The sequence below is a fragment of the Polistes dominula genome, unplaced genomic scaffold (genome assembly GCF_049000335.1).
Source record: "Polistes dominula isolate Pdom_NZ unplaced genomic scaffold, Pdom_raw_medaka contig_12, whole genome shotgun sequence".
In the NCBI taxonomy this organism is placed as follows: Eukaryota; Metazoa; Arthropoda; class Insecta; order Hymenoptera; family Vespidae; genus Polistes; species Polistes dominula.
In genome coordinates this window covers 2037336-2059155 of record NW_028301116.1, presented here as the reverse complement: position 1 = coordinate 2059155, position 21820 = coordinate 2037336, and the positions used below count along the sequence as shown (strand labels likewise).

The following is a 21820-nucleotide window of genomic DNA, read 5'->3' as shown; positions in this document are numbered from 1 at the left end:
CAAAACTTTGATTAGAAAGTTGTTTATGATTTTTCTTATGTTGATTATTTCTGCAACGGCAATTAAAATTCTTATAAAGAAAATTCAATATTATAACGTACAGATTTTATTATTTTATCTATTCTAACGTAATTATTTTATTGTTCATGAGCAGTGATTACTTCGAGTGTTAAATTATGCTGTAATATAAGAAAGGTGTATTAGAATATAAAAATAATTGGTAATTAATGGATAGAAGCATCAATTATTGTTTAAAAGTACGGAATATATTTTCGGAGTACCTTCCTCTTCGAAATTCACTTAAAGACTGAGCCGTTGTTTTCTATAACAAAACAATAATTACAAAGTTGTTTATGTTTTTGTTTTTTATGTCGAGCATGTATCCAATGGTACTTATAATTCTAATAAAGAAAATTTAATATTATAACGTTTGTATCTTAACATTCTTTTCATTCTAATGTAATTATTTTATCATACCTGTGCAGTGATGAGTTCGAGAGTTATATAGTCCTGTAATTTAAGTAGGATGTCTTAGAGTTTAAAATAATAGTTAATTATTAAAAGAAAGATATATTATTGTTGAAAAGTAAAATTTTAAAAACGAATTTTTAGTTTTAATTTGGTCATTACGTGTCCAAGAAGATCCATCTACTGGCTACGCTGTGAAATAAACTCCGTTACGTTTCATTTGTGGTTAGTTCATCGTCTCGACTGTAGCAGGTAAAATTAAAAGATAATATATATAAAATAATATTTTTAATATTTATAATATATATATATTTTTTTAAATATTAAATAATATGGGCACAGGTATTAAATAAAAATTTCGTATTTTTATAATTTTATTTCATACATTTATTTTATAATCATTTAACAGGAAATTACCATAATGAAATGGCACGACAGATGCGATAAAAGCTTTGACTTAGGATGCAAAGAAAAGAATAGTATCTAAAGAAAACAAAACAATATTTTAAACCCTCGAGAATACCACGCAATGTTTCAAATAAGTAATTATATATCTGTATTGTTTTTTTTTATGTATTATTTTCATTTTTCGTTATAAAATTATTCGTTAATAATATTTGTTAAATATATTGTAGATTATACATATAGTATACTATATAGTTGTACTGGTATTAGTTATACTATTGGATTGTTATATATATTATTCGTTTCATCTTTCCTTTACACACACAAATATAATTTTTAAAATTTTATTACATTTTCTTTTTTAAATAGGAAAAACGGAACAAATATATGTTACAATCAATTTCACATTTTTTTAAACGTTATTTAAAAATAAATTCGATTACAGAGGGTTTACTCGTAGTTCATAAAGAAAAATAAAACAAGAAATTATGCCATAAGAATAAACAATAAAATAATTATTGCATTTGGCATGCCATACTTAAAAGCTATCGAATAAAACAAGCGAACGAAATAAATAATAATAGATAGATAATTAAATTGAATAATTAAATCGCCACGGGAGTGATTGAATAAAAGGAGCGAAAAATAGCAATGGATTGAACACAGAGTTAATTGAACAAGAAATAATAAAGAAACAAACAATTTGGATAATTTAAAAAGATTTTCAAATGAATCCTTCGTAAAAATTGTGCATTAATTTATAAGATCTATTTTGTATATTTATATCATTTTCTTCGTGACTTAATTAAATAATCTTACGAATATTATCTACTCTCACATAAGTTATTATAGTTGTTAATAACATTTTCGAGTATTTGACTTGGTTTCATACATTTCTTTCTAATTTTTCTGTCATCATATTCAGAACACATTTGTTCTGAAGTTTCATATATTTCCAAAAAAAAACAAAAAACAAAAGAGAATAAAAATTGGCAAGGTTTCAGATACGCACACACACATATATATGTATATGCATAATGTATAAATATATATGTGCATATTTATAATAGATATATACAAATTTAGAAAGAAATAGAAAGAAATAATAATTATTATTTACAATTGTTCACGAGAATAACGTATCGATCTCTCAGATCTCGATTTGGATCAAAGATCCAGTAAAGTTTGCTCATGATCCTCAATAAACGAATAATGGAAGAATAATAGTAAATTTTAAACCAATAAGTTGCCATCTTGACAAGCTGGTCCTTTGCTAGGCCAATTGCATGCCTCAGCGTTGTTATCGAATGTCAAGAATACTGGACAATTGAACACATGAAGAGTAAATCTTTTCTTCCATTCGTCCCAGTGACAAGCATAGAACTTGTTACATGAATTAGGATGTCTGAAAAGACCAGGTCTGGCACAATCATTGGGACCTTCTAGAATTTCTTCAGATTCCTCAAGACTTTTCGGAACAAAGTTATAGTTGTTTGATTCACCTACTGAATTGGTACTCGAATCACTTTGTTCCAATTTCTTTCCTGATCTTTCACTTGGAATAAAACTGCGAGTAACTGAAGTAGATACACTCGGTAAATAGGTGGAACCAGGAGATGCACTTTTATCAGTGCTTGCAGTGATAGCTTTATTTTCAATTTTGAAAGGTCTCGGTGAGGAAGATCCATAATTGGTAACGTAATCGTATTCACCAGAGTCATCATTTTCAAGATCAACGTATACATCTGATTCATCATAATTGGCAAGATCTATTTGACCCTTAGATGAGTTTATTAAATTTTTACCAGGACCACGAAGTGTTCCGAAAGGATCAGCTTTACAAGTACATTCCGCACCAAGTTTGCTGATAAGCAATGGATGCAGATCACTCCATTTAACGATAACTTTACCTTTACTTTGTACAGCAGTTGTTTGCGTGCTTATCTCGTAAGATGGTGTTACAGATGACGATTTGCTATAACCACCTGAATACGTCGTTATAATCGGTGTACTTTCAGTTCTCGTTGATCCAACGTAAGTTTGACCAGCTGAAGTTGAGTAGGATGATTGTTTTCTGCTTGTTGATCCTCTGTAAGTTGATCCTGTAGAACTTGTACTATCGATTCCAGTATAAGTGTCATATTTGTTAGGAACATATTTAACCGTTCCTCTGTTGTAATTATTGACAAGGGTCTCTACTTTATCAAGTGAGATATCTAAATTCATTGGTGATTCACCGAAAGTAGTACTCGATCCAAATGATGTCTTAGTTTTCGTATCGTAATCTTGACTAGATGATGTATCACCAATCACTGAAATAGATTTTGGAGTAGACTGATCATAAATTGTACTAGATAATGAGAATGGTTTCGTGTAGATTACTCCGATTGGTGATGAAGGTGTCGTTGACGATGACTGAAACAAGAACAAACATTTTCGTTATACATTATTAACATTTATATTTATAAAATAATTTAATTATAAATCGAACCTGTACACTTTCCGTAGATTGCTGATGAATTATTGTAGAGGGTGTGACATTTACTCCAAATGGTATCTTTCCTTTTGTATAAGTGTATCCATTAAAACCATTTGAAACGGATCCTGTAGTGCTACTAGGAACGTATTGTATCTAAGAAATAATAAAATTATTAATATAATGTGATGATAATAAATTCAATGGGTCGAGTAAAAAATTTACCTCTGGTTGCGATGTTACAGTCGGTTGATTATAAGTTCCAAATATTGTTGATGGTCTTGACTTTTCCGAAACATATCCAGATGATATAGAAACTGAAGGTAAAGAAGTGGTAACAGGGATGTGACCTGTTTGATTATATAAACCAGTTGATTGGAATGAACCCCCACTTTCATAAACAGATTGGGCATGCGTGGAAAGAGATCCAGTGTTAAAACGATTATCCTTATAAGTGTATGTTGTTCCTGATGAACTAATTGGGATAGGTGTTGAAGAAATGATAGTTTTGTAACCATTATCGAATACTGGTTGAACCATAGATACAGAAACTGGAATTTTAGCTGCTTCGAAAACTGTTGTTCTATAGTTTTCAATTGGTCCAGTTGTGTAAAGTCCTGAGGAAACAGTTGGTGTTGGTTGCCTTTGTTTAACAAATCCTGTTGGAATTTGTCCAGTTACATAACTTGGTTTATTGTACGTGTCATCTGTGATAGATACAGGTGTTACTCTTGCAGAATCTATGGTCGATGGTGTTTGATAAATTCCAACATCTAAATAAGAAGGTGTCGTCACTGCATAAGATCCTTCACTAGTCGTGGAAGATTTTATACCACCGGTATTATCGTAAATATTTGATACTGAATGAGATGGTCCTAAAGTGATTTTAGATGTATCGACGTGTGTAGCATCTGGTGCTTCAGTTGATGTAATTACATTTGAATGAATCTTAGACGTTTTCGTATACCCAGCAACATTTCCATCAAAAGCATTTTCTCCAATTTTATCATAATTTATTGCAGGACGTTGTCCAGTACTGGTAGTGTAAGATCCTCTACCACCTAAGGTTGCAGTTACATATCCCGTTCTTGTTGGTCCTGTTTTTGTAAATCCATCTTGAGTAAATGTATTAGATTTAGTAGAAGAGTATCCCGAAGAACCTGTTTGACTGTAAATTCCATCGAATCTGCCTCCAGGCACAGAATTGTCGGGAAGCGTACCAATCGATGTTCTGTAATCTTTAAGATCACTTTCAGTGTATTTAGTGGTAACAAGACCATTATTAAATTTGATGGTACCACGTCCTCCGTTATCATGGTATTCATTTATCTTATAACTTGTTCTTTCAGTGGTTGAAGGAGTCACCTGTCCTACATTACTCGAACCTTTGTTACTATAAATTGATGATTCAGAACCGGTATAATAATAATTTCCACCAACAGTAGTACCTTCTTGAACATTTCCACCTACTACAACACCACTAGAAGTTTGGCCAGTTAAATGAATACTCGGGCTACTCTGTCCCTGCAAGATTACACCAGAAGTAGGAGTTCCATCCAATGAAACTCCTGAAGAAACTGATCCGTGCAACAAAGTTCCTGGACTAGATGATTCAGAATAAATAGTTTTAACTCCATCACTAACAACATACCCAGGAGAACCAGTTTGTGTTTTAACATATCCTGGTTGACTACTTCCAGTGATAACAGTTCCTTGTTGAGCTGATCCTGTTGAAATTGATCCAGATATATCTCCTTGAGTAATAACAGATCCAGAAGAAGAATCGTCAGTGATTATAGCTCCTTCAACATTGTTACCAGTAATGATAGTGCCAGTACTTGTTTGTCCAAGATTATAACCATTAGTATAACCAGTGTGTTGATAAAATTTATTAGGTATAGGCGTAGTATTATCAAGTACTAATGTAATATTTAAATTACTTCCTGAAACACCATCGTATTTATTAAATCCATCTTTACGGAAAACGCTTGTTGCACCAGTACCATCAGTATAAGTTGTTTTGATTCCAGATTGGCTAGAATATATAGGACCACCAGATACTGCATGATCAGTAATGTATGTACCTGTCTGGCCTTGATAATTTGTAAATACTGATGATGTTGAACCCGAACCAATTTTTCCACCACTGTAGCTTCCACTAACAGTATCCGTTACTGAACTACCTCCTGTAACACCACTTGTATAATATGGTGATTCCCCAGGTATAATTTGTACTGGTATAGTATAACCAGGTAATTCAGAATCTTTAGATTTTTCAAAATAATGAGTACTGCTACCCGTATGGCCTTGTGCCAATGTAGATGTCGTATCGTAACTTCCACCTTGTAATACTCCTGGTACAACTTTTCCACCTACTATCGATTTATCAGGATAATTTGAACCAATTGACGTTGATCCTGTAAATGCAGTGCTAGAACCTCCAAAGTGTCCCGCATCAAATGAGCTAGTATATTTTGTTTTCGTTGACAAATCTGATCCAGTATATCCAGATCCTGTAGATCCTGCGTAATCAATCGTTCCAGCATGTCCAATTCCAGTAGAAGATCCAGAAATAGAAGGTCTTTGCGAATATCCTGTATTCGAAGAACCAGTATAGCTACTTCCAGATGATCCTGTGTATCCACCTGTTTGTGTCAATGTTCCTTTAGTTACTCCTGAATACAATGTACTGTCGGAATATCCATTAGATCCTTTCTGTTCGTTATAATCTTCAGTATAATCACCTATCGGTCCTTTATATCCAAAACCAGAATCAATATCTCCCCCTATATAATCAGGACTAGATGATTCAGAGTATTCATTAGTATTTCCTAAACCTCCCGTATATTGGGAACCTGATAATCCATTGGTCGATACGGTATATACACCATTAATAGATCCTGCAGATCCACCACCAGTTTGAATGGTGTTACTAGAGCCTTGATAAGGAACACGTGTTCCTTGCGAATATCCTGATCCAAATGAAGTTTGACCATTCGATTGTGAATACGTTTTAGTGCTCGATGAATCACTGCTAGTTTTCGTATATCCTGATCCTGCATGAATACCAGTTGTTGAACCCCGATATACACTATTTGATCCTAACGATCCTGAATATCTAGATCCATCAGTATCTGTTTGAATTCCAATATATCCTGTGCCAGTTGAACCTTTATATCCATCTGATACACTTCCAGTATAATGTCCACCAATTTCATGTGAACCAGTAATTGATCCATATCCCGTAGTACTACCAGTACCTGATCCAGTTGAACCTTTAAATCCATCTGATACACTTCCAGAATAATGTCCACCAATTTCATGTGAACCAGTAATTGATCCATATCCCGTAGTACTACCAGTACCTGATCCAGTTGAAAATCCTCCAGTTACTTCCGAGTAACCTGATTGCCCAATACCGTGTCCAATTGATGAACCAGTAAATCGGGTACCAGATGAACCCGTAAATCGTGTACCAGATGAACCCGTAAATCGTGTACCAGATGAACCCGTAAATCGTGTACCAGATGAACCCGTAAATCGTGTACCAGATGAACCCGTAAATCTTGTATCAGATGAACCGGTAAATGCATTAGCACCAGTTTGGTAATAACCTGCTCCTGTTGTTCCAGAAAATCCATCGGGTATTCCACCGGTAACAAATCTACCTGAACCTTGAGTAGATCCGCTACTAGCATGAATGTCATATTCGCTTCTTGTATAACCAGATCCAGTACTTGAGCAACTTGGTACCAACCAAGGCCACTCGCAAACTAATTTTTCTTGATCGAATACCAATTCATAAGGACAACGAAATTCAAATGCCACCATTTCTGGACCACCTGTTATAAAGTTCTCGTATAAGTATATATACAACAAGTGTATTGTTTAAATAGAAATACATAAAAAAAAAGATTTGCCATACCTAAATCCATACAAGCAAAGAACCAACGACAATTTCGTGGATCGGCATAATATCCTGGTTTAGGTGGACACTGAAATCTAATTTGAGGAGCAGGTGCAACTTCGCTACTTCCGGGACATGGAGATCCTTGAGACAAAGATCCTGGCCAAACACAAACTTCTGTTCTCTCGTCGAATGCCAAACCAGCTGGACAATCAAATTCAAAGACCGAATAATTTTCTATGGCTTGATTGAACTTGACACATCGATAAAATCTGTGAAAAAGAATTATTTCAAATTTTATATAATTTATACTTGTTGGTATATCAAATTTTTAATTTGAATAAAACTTGATTACCTATTACAACTTTTTGGATGTACAAAGAAACCTTGCCTTACACAAGGAAATTCAGTTTGGGTATTTTCACGTACTGCACGAATGTGTCCTTCGGTATCAACTACTCTAACCACTCTGTATAATGATGATTTGACTTTATTTGGATATGTAATTTTTGCTTGCTAAAAAATAAAAAATAAATTAATAATAAATTGACAAATAAATATCGAAAGATTAAACAAAAATATTTCATGAAAAAATAATATAATTTTTATCATAAATTATATATATATATATATATATAATAATAATAATAATAATAATAATAATAATAATAATAATAATAATAATACTATAATTTATAATAATATATAATATTAAATTAAATTATTTTTATATTTAAATTTAAATTTTTATATATAATAATTGTTTATATACATTTATAAATTATATAATATTATAATAAATAATATTTACATGAAGATCATCTTCTAACGAAGTGAAAACATCATGTGCCGATCTTTTCTTTAAATTTCTAAATGACCGATAAACATCATGAGTTATCGGTTCACCACAATCACTTTTTAAATCATTTTCTATATCCCAAATACCCAAACCAGCAAGTCCACGTAGAATTACATATTTTCCCTATCAACAAAATCAATTAATATTAAATAACATATGAAAATTAGACAAAGAAATAAAGAAGATAAATTATAATTCACATGGTGATGATTATACTTTAATGCGTGCTGAAATTTTATCTTCGAATGCTATCCATGTTTTATTTTTAAATGCATAAGGTGCCGTTAAATCCTCGTCTCTTTCAATCGTCCATTCTTCATCATCCATTGATTCACAAAACTAGAAATGTTAAGTGACAAATATTTCAACCTACTTTTTATTATGTTAAACACTATGATCATCGTAATATATTTAAATTCAATGCAAATTTTATTCTTCATCTTTTTGTATTTTTTTTTTCTTACCTCTTTTCGATCGATGACAGTTGGGAATTTGTCTTCGGTATTTGACCTTGGTGCATTTTCAGTCTCATTTTTTAAATTAAATTTGTAAGCACTTGCTGGCATAGAAATCAATAACTTGTTTTTAGGTGCACCTAATCCGCTTATGAGATCAACCAAGCTGTCCGTGTTGAGCATATCGAATAGACCGATCATACGTGAAGGATGGAAAGTATAATAAACTTCATCGTCATCTGTTAGGTAATGAGTTGCAATCGTAAATAGATCCACGTATCTATTTATGGTAAAAAGAAATATCAATTAGATTGTGCATTTGACATTTTACTTATACAGGGTGATACCAACTTTTGATATGAGCTGGTGTATGAAAGGTTTTAGAAAAATTTATTAAGAATACAGTTGCATGAATTTTTAATTGAATTTTTCATTAGATGTTACAATGATGAAATGATTTGAAAATTGGATTAATAAAAAAACAATGAATTAATAAAGATTGATATATGTAAGGTATTCGTGTCATCGAGATCACCTGACCTCGTTTTAAAGAATGTACAGTACACATGAATTAGTTTACATTCGTAATATTATTCCAAATAAGTTTCTAAACTCATTCATATTCAATCAATACTCCGAATAGTCAGATTGTCTCACATAAATGTGCGATATGGATTATCATCATTATCATCATGATCATCATTATCATTCACGTATGATTCAATCAAATGAACAACGAGTGTAAGTATACTTAAAATGATCCTAGCGTACGAGAGTAATTGTTCAAGTGTTACAAGGATAAAGTTATCTATCAGAATGTTCAATAATAATTTTTTTTTTGTAACTACTGTTTACTTTACATTTATCTAATAGGATTTTTCAGATTGCATGATAACGAACATGGATATTAAATAAAAAAGAAAAATAATGATAAATATTATTAAAAGAATGTATCTTACTTTGAAAGTTGTTTTAGATCAAATTGTTTAGCTAAATCTTCTGGTTTCGTTGGTAATGCCATAAGTATCCTTTTGTCGATAGATTTTCGTACCATTTCATCTTTGAGACCCTTCACGAAATGATAAAGACGTTCTTTCGAACCAGCTGTTACATTTAATTCAACACCATCAACCTTAAAATAATACACAAATTATATTATTTATAAATAGTGCATATAATATTAATTTTGTAATTTGTTCGTAATCATTAAAATAATTAAATGTTGCACCTAAAAATTGATAACACTTTAATTAAAAATTTTAATTAATAATTTATATTTTGATGTCAATTTTTATTATTTATTTTAATTAATAATTAATTTGATAAATATTAAAATAATAAATAATTATAATATTTGTGAAGCAAAGTAACAAATGATTTGATTACAAATCTGTTCTCAAAATAATGTATACGATTTCTTGAAATAAAATAATTTATTATACTACTACGTCACCAATTACGTCAACAACCTGTTTTTTATTAAAAAAAGAAAGTTCATATTATCCACCTATGAAGTATTTATATATTAAATTATTGATTAAAATCTCAGAAAATGACTTACCTCATTTAAAATGTTAATCAAACGGGCAACCGTTGTCTGACGAATCGTACCGGAAGTTTTAAGAATTCCTGCTGGATCGTTAATTGAAATGACGAATTGAATCGGTGGATTCACTTCTTTCAAATCCTCGCTAAATTCTAGAAAATCTAAATAAAACATGTAAATAATTAATTTTGTTTTGATAGAATGTTCAGTAAAACGAATGGAAAAAAATTAAAATCTGACAAGACGATCATTTAATTAAATAAAAAATATTTAATCGACAGGTACAATGTATTGTTAATTAATGACGATTAAAAAAATATTTTTGAAATATATTTATACATTAATCAAATGCATTTTTCAATTGATCTAAAAATTACACGTTTATAAAATTAACTTTAATTTTCATCACAGATTCATAACTTGAATTTGACCTTTCTATTATTAATTGTAAAAAAAAAGAAAATTCATATTTTTTAAAAAATATCATGTTAGTTGAAAAGGTAGAAAAGTCATGGTAAACTTGGTGTAATAATTTTTATAAAATTGCATCGCATATTTCACTTTATAATAATATAAGGACTATATAGTCAACTAATTGATGCATACATTGGTAGTCTTCAAGGTAGACGATTAGATAGTTAGAAGGTTGTAATTATTTTCTCGTCGCAAAATCGAGAGGAACGTAGAAAGAAGAAAGTAGTAGACACTTTTAATCATACATTTTTTGTAATAATAAAAGTTTACATCTCGTACAATCTCTTTTCAACGGAAGTCGAAAGTATTATGGGTGGTAATCTCAAATTGACGATTATTATAAATATATTTTTTGTTGGTTTGTTTGTAAAGTTTCGTTAATCACTTTTAGTATAATCATAATATTATTACAAAATCTTTAAACAATTTCTTCAACGTTGAATAATAAATTAGATCATGCAAATTAATTAAATATATTTTATTTATTATTTTTTATTAAATCATATTAATCACTTTTATTATATTCATAATATTATTACAAAATTATTAAACAAATAAAACAAAATTTTCAATGTGCAAAAATAAATTAAATTATGTAAAATAATAAAATATATTTTATTTATTATTTTTTATTAAATTTTTTTATTAAATCATATTATTATTATTATTATATCTAGGATTAGAAGAATTCTTGGTATGAAAATCAATTTAACGACTAATAAGGAATTTTATTTCTATTTTTTTTTTATATTATACCAACAATGCGTCAAAGTTCACTGCATAATTACATCATCGTAATGATCATTCTTCAAGTTACTTACAATTGGATTACAATAAAAAAACTCATTGCAATAATGATAATCCTATTTATTTGAAATGTAACCAGCTTATGAGTAAGCAAACATAATTGTATTCTTCGTAAATGTACAAACAAAAATTTTAATAATTTATATCTTGTTATATTTCATAATTTAAAAAGATTCTTGTGATTTTTAAGTTTGATCGGAATATAGATCATCGATTTATCATTCATGCGAATGAAGTTTTACGTAATTTTTATGGGTTCGGTTAAACCGGAACAGGGAAAGTAATACTTCTTTCTCTTTTTTTTTTTTTAATCTGAATCATCCAACAAAGAAAAAATGGACCACTTTCGTGGTTTCAAACATTTAATCAACCACACCCTTATATAATAAACACCCACGTGTTTCAACACTTTCGAGATCGAATGTCTTATTGACCTAGAAAAAGATTCAAAAAATTCTTAAAAAAGAAAAAAAAGTTCTTCCTACATTTTTAAGGTTTCTGCTGTATTCTGCTGTATAGATTCTCATGTTCGCATAATCTCATGTCCTATACATTCGTTTTTTTTTCTTACCTTTCTACTCACCATCAGAATTTTTTTTTCAATGAGATAGCAATTTTATTCTCATCAATTTTCGTTCAAACCTGAAGGGGTCTTAAGTATCACAATTTTTTTTCATAAAACACTAATATCAGATAAAATATTATTCATAAATTATTTTTATATTTATTTATTATAATAATTATAATAATAAATATTAAGTATATTTATTTACCAAAATTTTTAATGATATTATTATAATTATTATTATTATCGATAATATTTAACGAGACTTTATTCGATCTCATAAAAAAGATTTAAAATTAATTAATTTCGATAAGTACCATCATCTGATGATAATATAAGTATTTGATATATATATTTACAAATTTATATTTTTACGAAAAGTTGTACTAAACTGTATCAAAAGAAAGAAAGATAGAGATAAGGTAAAAAAATTCTGATGGTCATCTTACGAGAAGATCAAATTATGTGAGTGATTTTTTGTTAGGTATATTGTTAAACCACGCGTGTTGAGAAACACGAGATGATGTTTTGCGATCTGTAACATCATGTCATCTTTTCATTGAAAATAAAATATATATATTTATAAAATGTAGAAACACGAGAGAAGGATGATATCTTGCGATCTCTAACATCGTATCATCATTTCCTTGAAAATATAATATATATTTATAAAATCTATAGAAAACAACAAATGTAAATGATTGGAAGTATGCCTTACTTTGATTGATTTAAATTATACAACCATGGAATTTAAATTCCGATATTAATCTACTTTTATAAATATAATTACAAAAAATGCTAATATCATATTGAAATCCTGAATTATTCATGTAACTTTTTCCTTATCCACTTTTCTACTACTATCATACTTTCGGAGGTATTTAGGTGGCAAGAGCTGATGAATCACCCTGTATATGTATATACAGATACAAAGGTTAGCAATGTGTAACTTATGCAGTCTCTTGTTGCAAGTGCAAGGACACGAATACCACCCGATGGTTTCAAATACGGTCTGGATCGTTTATGCAATTCTTTGAAGTCGTCGCATAAGCAAGCGCAACGACACTCTAACGTCATCATGCTACCTATCATGGTTAGAAAGAATTTCCAGTAAAGTATTCTCTCGATTTCTCATTTATTTCGCCATCTTATTTCTGTTTTTTTCTTCTTCTTCCATTTTCCTATTTCTTTTTCTATCTATTTATCTATCCAAGACGATTTGGTGTGCTATTTTAATCGACCATGATATCAAGGACATCAAGAATTTACTATTAACAATTTCAACTTCGAACTTTAATCTATAATACTATTATATTTTTAACGTAAATGTAAAAATTGAATTCATTGAAAATTACTCGTTAGATTAGATCAAGTTAATGAATCATAGAACACACCGTTATGGTTGTATCCTGAACGTGGGTGTCTGGTCATTGAATTTTGCAAGAATATTCTCTATGAGTAATCGTTTTGTACTCTCGATTCAATTCACGTACATAAATAACTTTTTTATTATGTTAATACGGTAACATTAAGCTTGTTGTATTGTGTATTCGTCATAAATAGAATTTTGAAATATGTTCTTTTTTTTTTCAATGACTTACCAGTAATTGAAAGATTTTGTATGTCGTGTCCTAGATGTACCAAAGTGGTGCACCTACAGATCGAATCTCCGATTAAACTCACGTCATTTTTCGAAGTATAACAAATAACTTCTCTCCCTGGTGAAGTTTTTGTTCGACATTCTAGAGAAACAGAAAAAAAAATGTAAATAAATTGATACAAGTTTCATATTGTTTTTGATTTGTTTTTTTTTGTTCTCTTTCTTTCGTGTAAAGTTAACATTTACATTTTCAATACTCTACTACCATTATTATTATTGTTATTTTTATTCTAAGAATAGATATGAACGAACAACTAAAAATATTCGTTTCATATGTCTTCTTTCATCTTCATATCAATTTGAAACGAACTAACTAACACAAAGTGACGATTACAAAGGTATCCGTCAAACACGTTTCACTGTCGTTGACATCATCGATGATTGCACTATACGAGTAGAAACGTTTATAATAGTCGTTTACATAGAACCTAACAAACCTGTTGTAGAACGTAGACTATGTAAAGTTGAAGAAAGAAAAAAAATAGTCAATAAAATTTAAAAAATGAAAGAGAGATAGACAGAGAAAGAGAAACACACTTGTATAAGGTGCATATTTATTGCTACTTAGAAACGTAGACAGTTCGCTATTCTTATAAACTGTTGTTGTTGCCGGATATGTTGATTTTTACCAATGTAGAAAATAACTTTGTCACTTATCGTTAGTTTGTTATCTTGAAATTTTGTTATAAAATCGATTCACATGATCCAACTGTTAATTATAAGCGATTCTTTTTAAAGTTATGTTACGTTAGGTATATTATCGTACAATAAATTTTAATTAAAAGTGGATAATATAGTTGGGAAAAGACAAATATACAAATAGTACAACAACAAATGAACAAACAAATAACAAAATAATGGCAAACCTGAAATGTTTTCTTTGATAAATGAGAGACAATGGGGATTTACGCTTGATAGTTATGTCTTCAACGTAACTATTCCGCGATTTATCATAAACGGACGGGTAATGGCGCGAAAAGAGATTCATTATTAAATAAGCGATACAATGCGTTTTGTTAGATTGTTAACGGTTAGCGATCTCACGTTGTTACTCGATCAGTATGATAGTTGGATAAATCATTCTTACTCTAAGTGAAAGTTTTCTTTATATACGTGATTCTTTCTCTTTGAATCATTTTAATGACTCATACGATGGTAGCACTTGATTTTTTTTCCTTTTTTGAAAACGAAAGTATTCAATCTATCCTTCGTCATCTCATTACGATGTTTGTTTTTTTTTTGTCAACTACTTCAAATACTTCGTGTGAGTTGAATTTGTTCAATTATCTCAAAATTTCATTTTAAAACGAAACAAAAATGTATAATTCATGAGAATGAATAAATTAGAATGTAAAGGATATTTTTCTTTTTTTCATTATTATAAAAAAATCCTTTGCAAAAAAAATGTAGATATACATTATCATCAAATTATAGTTGATGATATTTTTTTAAACTTTTAAAATTACTTTTAAACGAGACATATCAATTTTTGAAGAATATTATTCTCTTATGTTCATTTTGTATTTTATTTTTAATTTTTATTTTTTTATTTTTAGATAAATTTTGTTCGTTCTCATAGATGTTATCGGTTTTCTTTAATGGCCACGGTTGACCATTGCAAGCGCATCGATTACGTAATTGGGTATCGTCCTTGTGTCAGACAGCGTGCTCCAATTGTACGATGGCGTAACCTAACCTCAAAGATGAGTACGATAGATCGTCGTAGATAAAACGATTAACGTTTTCTTTTGGATCTTTTTGTTTTGGCATTCATTAAAAGATCTTATTTAAAGAAAGAAAGAGAAAATGGTTCCATTCATTGATCTTACAAGAGTAAAACAATGACAGGAAAGTCATTTAAAGTCTAATTTTAAAAAGATGGCAACTTTATAGTTACTCGAACAGACCAATTAGAAACTTCTGATCAATTTCAAAGTAAACAAGTTTTTTTCTTTGAAACAATATTTATTTAAAATTATTTTTGTATCGATTTCAATCATTTCTTCGTCATAATAATGATGAAATTATTAAAACATTATTATCATTGAACAAAAATAAATAATATAAATAAAATATATATAAAAACTTACTCGTATTAAATCCATGAGAAAAAGAAGTGAAACATGAAAGGATGACCAATAGGATCAATCGTGTTGTCATCCTATCAATAGCCGGATCCATTTTTAATTCCTGCTATTTGAATCTATCCTTAGTAGAGAATCCTTTCTCGTGTAATACTGGAAATTGAAGAAACAAACACTCGTAATGTCGTTTATCTTCGTGATCATTGAGATCAAAGGACTAACGTCTCAATATTTTAATATTAAAATTAATTATCCTTAATTATTTTTTTAATTTTATTTCTTTTCTCTCTTTAATTTTTTTTTTCAAAAAGATCCCCCGTTTTTGAAGAGAGGAATAAAATTTCTCTTTAAGGAGGAGGAAGAAGGTTCCTTCGAGTTCGAACGCGCGTTTCGTACTGAACCCTCGGAGGACTCGTGCTGTCTCTTAGTAAACCCTACCGATCGTTGTGTCCGGATGGTAGCAATCCAAGGACCAACAGAATCGGTTCAGGGAAAACCAAAGAGAAAGAGAGAGAGAGACAAAGAAAGAGGCCGTACAGAGGCCAACGGGACCCCAACAGATCACACTCAAGATCATGGGGTGGGGTACTGGACTGGCCCAGTTCGAAACACTTTCCGTATTACATATGTGTGTGTGTGCTGTTAGTGTAAGTGTACGATTCTTCTCTTGAGTTAAAAATAAGTGAACTCTTATGATCGTTTTATTACAAGGCTTCTGATTCATAAATTCCAAGAGAATATTTTTAATATTTTTATTTATTCGTAAACAAATTTTCTTTTAACTGTTTATTTATCTTTTGATTGTTATATATATATATATATATATATATATATATATATATATATATATATATATATATATATATATTATGTTCAGTAAAAAATATATCTTTTATTTTGTTTTATTTTTATTTTTTACTTCTTTTTTGAGATAAAGATAGGAATAATTAAATTAAATATTAAATTATATTATATCATATTATTTATAATATTTAATATTTTATTATAAATTATAAATATTAATATATTAATTAAATTTTATTAAATATATTTATATAGTATATAAAATTTATTATTTAAATGTATATTAATATAAATATATATTATTTTTCTTTTCTTTTTATTACAATTTCTTATTGATCAATAAGAAAGATCATTATGTTATTTAAATATAAATTATATTATATTATATTTTATATAAAATTAATATTTTATATTATATTAATAATTAAATTAAATATATAATTATATAATATTGAATATATTTAATAATAAATATATAACATAAATAATTTAATATTAAATATTTATTATATAATATTTTAAATATATTTTATATTATATTATATAATATTAAAATATATAAATAATAAAATCCTCTTCCACATTATAAATAACAAACAAGTGTATATGTTACTCTTTTATATAATTATATAATAAATATAATTTATGTACTCTATGATATTTGGAAATGATAATTTTATGACAGTACATGACATTATTGGCATACTGATCGCAATTATACGAATATTGTCAAGATCAAGATCGTTGGAAAGAACTTGATACGTTACCTAATACATGTATTCACTCACATTAAAGTAGTAACTAAAGAAGGTAATGAAGTGTTAAGAGAAAATCGAGTATTTTGATTTATGAAATATCATTGATAATCGACCATGACAAATGAGATTAAGGTTTCACTTTTTAAATGATTAAAAAAAAAAAAAAGAAAACAATGTATTATCAAACTATGTATTCAAACGATGCTTGTGAATATTTTTTGTTTAAATTAACAAACTTTTTTTTGTTCATAATTTTGCGACAAGTTATGTCTCACGAACATTTTTTAATGATAAATTTTTTGTTTAATTAAGGAACTCTACCAAACACACACACATGCACACTTTTACCGAATAAAGATAGAATATTTAATTGGTCACGCTACTGGTTTGTCTATGCACAAAATGTACACTTTAATGGCATCGATTTACAACTAAATAAGCACTAACAAAATAATCGGTTCGTTAAACATTCCACTCGAAGATAGTAAGAAAGAAGTTTTCATATGACACGCGATATTCTCGTTTAAAACGTACAAATCTGTTTGAATGGTAGTTTACATTTTGATTATCATCATGATCATGATTAACAAAAAAAATAAAAATCAAATAAATAAACGAGTAAAGAAAAGGAAGCATGTGTAATGTTCCGTTATTAAAAGATTCACAATTTTTAATGTTTTTTTCTTTTTTCCTTTCAATTCACTTTTTTTCTTCTAGAAGTTTAATTTAAAAAAAAAAACCACCGTTCTAATGAAGAAAAACAAATGTTGGAAACGAAAGAAAAGATTGACAAATAAGAAATTGTAATAAAAAGAAAACAAAAATAATATATATTTATATGAATATATTATACATTTAAATAATAAATTTTATATAATATATAAATATATTTTTAATAAAATTTAATTAATATATTAATATTTATAATTTATAATATATTAATTTATAAATTAATTTTAAATAATATAATATTAATTATATTATATAATATTAATACTAATTAAATATATTGTATTATTAATATAATTACTATTATATTAATTATATTATTATATACCACACACAGGCATATAATAATTATATTATATTATATGTATAATATATATATAATATTAATATAAATTTTATTATATTATATAATATTAAAATAAATATCAATACTAATAATATATAATCAAATAAAAAAAAATATTTGTAAATTGTAAGATAACTAAAGATAAATAGATATAGGTGTAATATAAGATCGCAGATTGATCGTACCTGTTGAACTATCGGATTCTACTACGCGGTACGACGGTTCGTATAGAACTGCAGTTTTAACTAACAGTAAGAAAGAATCTTTTCTTTTCCCATGATTGGATACACGTGTTTACTCGTCCTATCCTCACGCAGTAGTATAACTCTTCTTAGCAAGATGCGTTAACTATCTTCGGGATTAATCATTGACGTATGTAAATGAGTTAGGATAGCAACAACTAGAAGGTAGGATCTAACACCACGGATATACGTACACTCTTATTTTTTTTTCTTGTACGATGATTATCGTTACGTCATCGGTGGATTTCGTTTCTTTCAATATCATACGTGGAAAAAAAGGAATTTTATTTTTCGATCATGACAATATTTATGATAAACGGATATCATAATGTATCTTTAACGTAAGATAAGGATGTTACTTTTTTTTTCATATCCGCATCAATAATTATTGACGTACCTTTCAAAACGGAACTAAACAACAACGTTAATAACGTTTACTAATGCTAACGATGAGAAAATTCTTTAATTGTATAAGTATGATCAAAGTTTATTTAATCAAAATAAACGATAACGTTAAATGTTCATTTTTTTCTATTTTTGGATTTATCTAATTATTAAGTAATATAATAATACATTTATAATTATATTTGTATCAATTTACGTATACTAATATTTATATTATATTATATATTAATATTTGTATATTATATAATAATATTTTAAAATAAAAAATATAATAAAATATAGTAAAAATAATATAAATATTATTATTATATAATATAATAAAATAGGATAAAAAATTATATAATTAATATTCTATAATATTTATTATATAACTTTTAATAATTTTTTTTATTATTATTTAATATGATATAATTTAATATATAATTTATAAATTTCTTTTTATATTATTATATTATTTATATTATATTATTTTATACTTTATTGAAAATATATAATATAATAAATATTATCTTATATAAAATATAATAATAACATATTATATTATTTTCTTATATTTTATATTATTTATATTATTATTTTATACATATAATTTTTCTTTTTAAATACTAAATGAATGTTAATTTACCTTGGAATTGAATAATCAAAGATGCTTCTACTCCTTATTAAAAATAATACGAATAATTATAAAAATAAGAAATGAAAGTTTAATACACAATAAAATTTCGTTTACGTAAATTTGAATGAAAGAAAAACAAAAATAAAAAAATTTTTAAAAATGACATTACTTGCGTCGTTGATCATTCGTAAGGGGCCTCTAGGCAATCTGGTGCAATTGCATCGGTGCAACGACGCGTCCTGCGAGTATACTATCGGGACTGTGCGAAAGGAAAGGAACTTTTTCTTCTTTTTTTTTTTTTTTTAGAAATATTGCATCGCTAGTAAAAAGGCTGCACACAGCGGTTAACTTGAAAAGGAGACACTAAACTCGTTTGTGGGCGTTTTATGATGACTAGGTTAGTATCTCCGTTCGCTATACTATAATAATGCCGCGTAAGACGGATTTCATTAAATTGACGCATTAAATTGCATCGAACCATAATCGGAATACACAGGGAAACAAACGTTTCTATTTCAAGGATAAAATCACCCATCGATATGGTCATATTTCATTTTTTTTTCATTTCTAATCAAATTTGTCCATATTTGTAGATAAAATATTTTATTTTATTTTTTTATTCTAACAACGAATATGGACGTATTATAAATCGTTCATTATTATTCAAGATTAAACAATATAAATTATAATTTAATACAATTTGTATATCACATTTTTACGATTTATTATATTATATATATTAACAAACTCTGATATAATAATATAATAAACTAATATAATAAATTATTAAAAATATATATTATAATAATACTAATATACAATACTAATATATAATAAAGTATTAAATATATATAATATATTTATATATAGTATTTATATATTATATAAATATATATATTTAATTATTAAAATTTAAATAAAATTTACAAATAAAAATAAAAATTAAAATATTATATTTATGTACAATAAAATTTAATTAAATAATTATGAAGTAACTACACGTAATCTTTAATAAAAAAAAAAAAATACAACAAATTTATTCCCAAGAGACGTTAAAAATAGAAACAAACAAGTAAAAAATAAAAACGACGAATAAAAGGTGGGATTAGGTCCGATCAATTGTAAGAATTAATTTATCTTCCGTGGTAAAAAGGAAAAGATAATAATCGTGATACTAATCGTCAACATAAAGAAACTCATGTTTGTTTGAATAGAATAATTAAATCTTACGACAGAGAATTTTCCCATGAAATTTGTCTTTTTTAATGCTTTCAATTTACACACACACATACATATGTATAGTAAATCGACCTTCATTTTACAATGTCAATTGCCAAAAAATATACCGTGAGAAAATCATAAATAATAGTAAGGTCACAGAAAAAATATCTAACATGTTTTATGGAGTATTATTCATGGTTATTTGAGTTAGCATTCACGTTCACTCATTCATCGTAATTGCAACGTTACCGCAATTGAATCATTGAAAACATTCCGTTTAAGGGAACAATCAGGAGAAATAAGGAAACAAAAATTTCAGATATTTATTTCATTTTCTTTCTTATTTTTTATTTTATTTTCTTTTATTTTCTTTTCTCTCCCGAGAGTTCTACGCAAAGTTTCACTTGCAATATTTCTTTTTCAATGTCTTCCGGATTCTCTTTCATTCGATTCCCAATTAAAGAATTCATTTCTTTTTATTTTTTACCTTTTCAATATAAATCTCACGCAAATGTAAACGTCATCAACGAATTAATTACGTCAACGAGAATGTAATTATTTCTTTTTTTCTTTAAACAACCATTCTGCGAATAGATATTAACAAACAAAAGTAGACTTATTGAATTTTAAATATTTTTTATAATATTATATATCATAAGAAATATAATATTATTATAATATAATATTAATTTAATTATAATATATTATAATATTATAGTATATATATATAATATTATATAATATATATATATAATATTATAACATTATATATATATATATAAATATAATCTTTACTTATTTAATCGTAAACTTAACTTAAAATAACTATAATTAGAATATAATTTATAATTTATAAAATTTAATATATAATATTATAATATTATAATTTATAATTTAAAATTAATAAATATTAATTATAATATATTATAATTAATATAATATTATTATAATATATTATATATTTTTATATATAATATATTTTTTATATTATTT

At 27.2% G+C, this 21820-nt stretch overlaps 1 protein-coding gene across 1 annotated transcript; it reads right to left on the bottom strand.

Annotated features, from left to right (window-relative positions):
- Positions 1-824: 824 nt before the first annotated feature.
- On the bottom strand, positions 825-18663 carry LOC107070723 (uncharacterized). The gene is made up of 13 exons (XM_089176817.1): positions 18529-18663; positions 15713-15859; positions 13564-13704; positions 10132-10277; positions 9530-9702; positions 8580-8850; positions 8332-8454; positions 8068-8238; positions 7612-7772; positions 7275-7528; positions 3575-7191; positions 3365-3505; positions 825-3288 (listed from the first exon to the last, which is right to left on the bottom strand). The coding sequence occupies exons 2-13, from the start codon at positions 15801-15803 to the stop codon at positions 2107-2109; spliced, it is 6471 nt and encodes a 2156-aa protein (XP_089032943.1). The 5' UTR covers positions 15804-15859; positions 18529-18663; the 3' UTR covers positions 825-2106.
- Positions 18664-21820: the final 3157 nt, after the last annotated feature.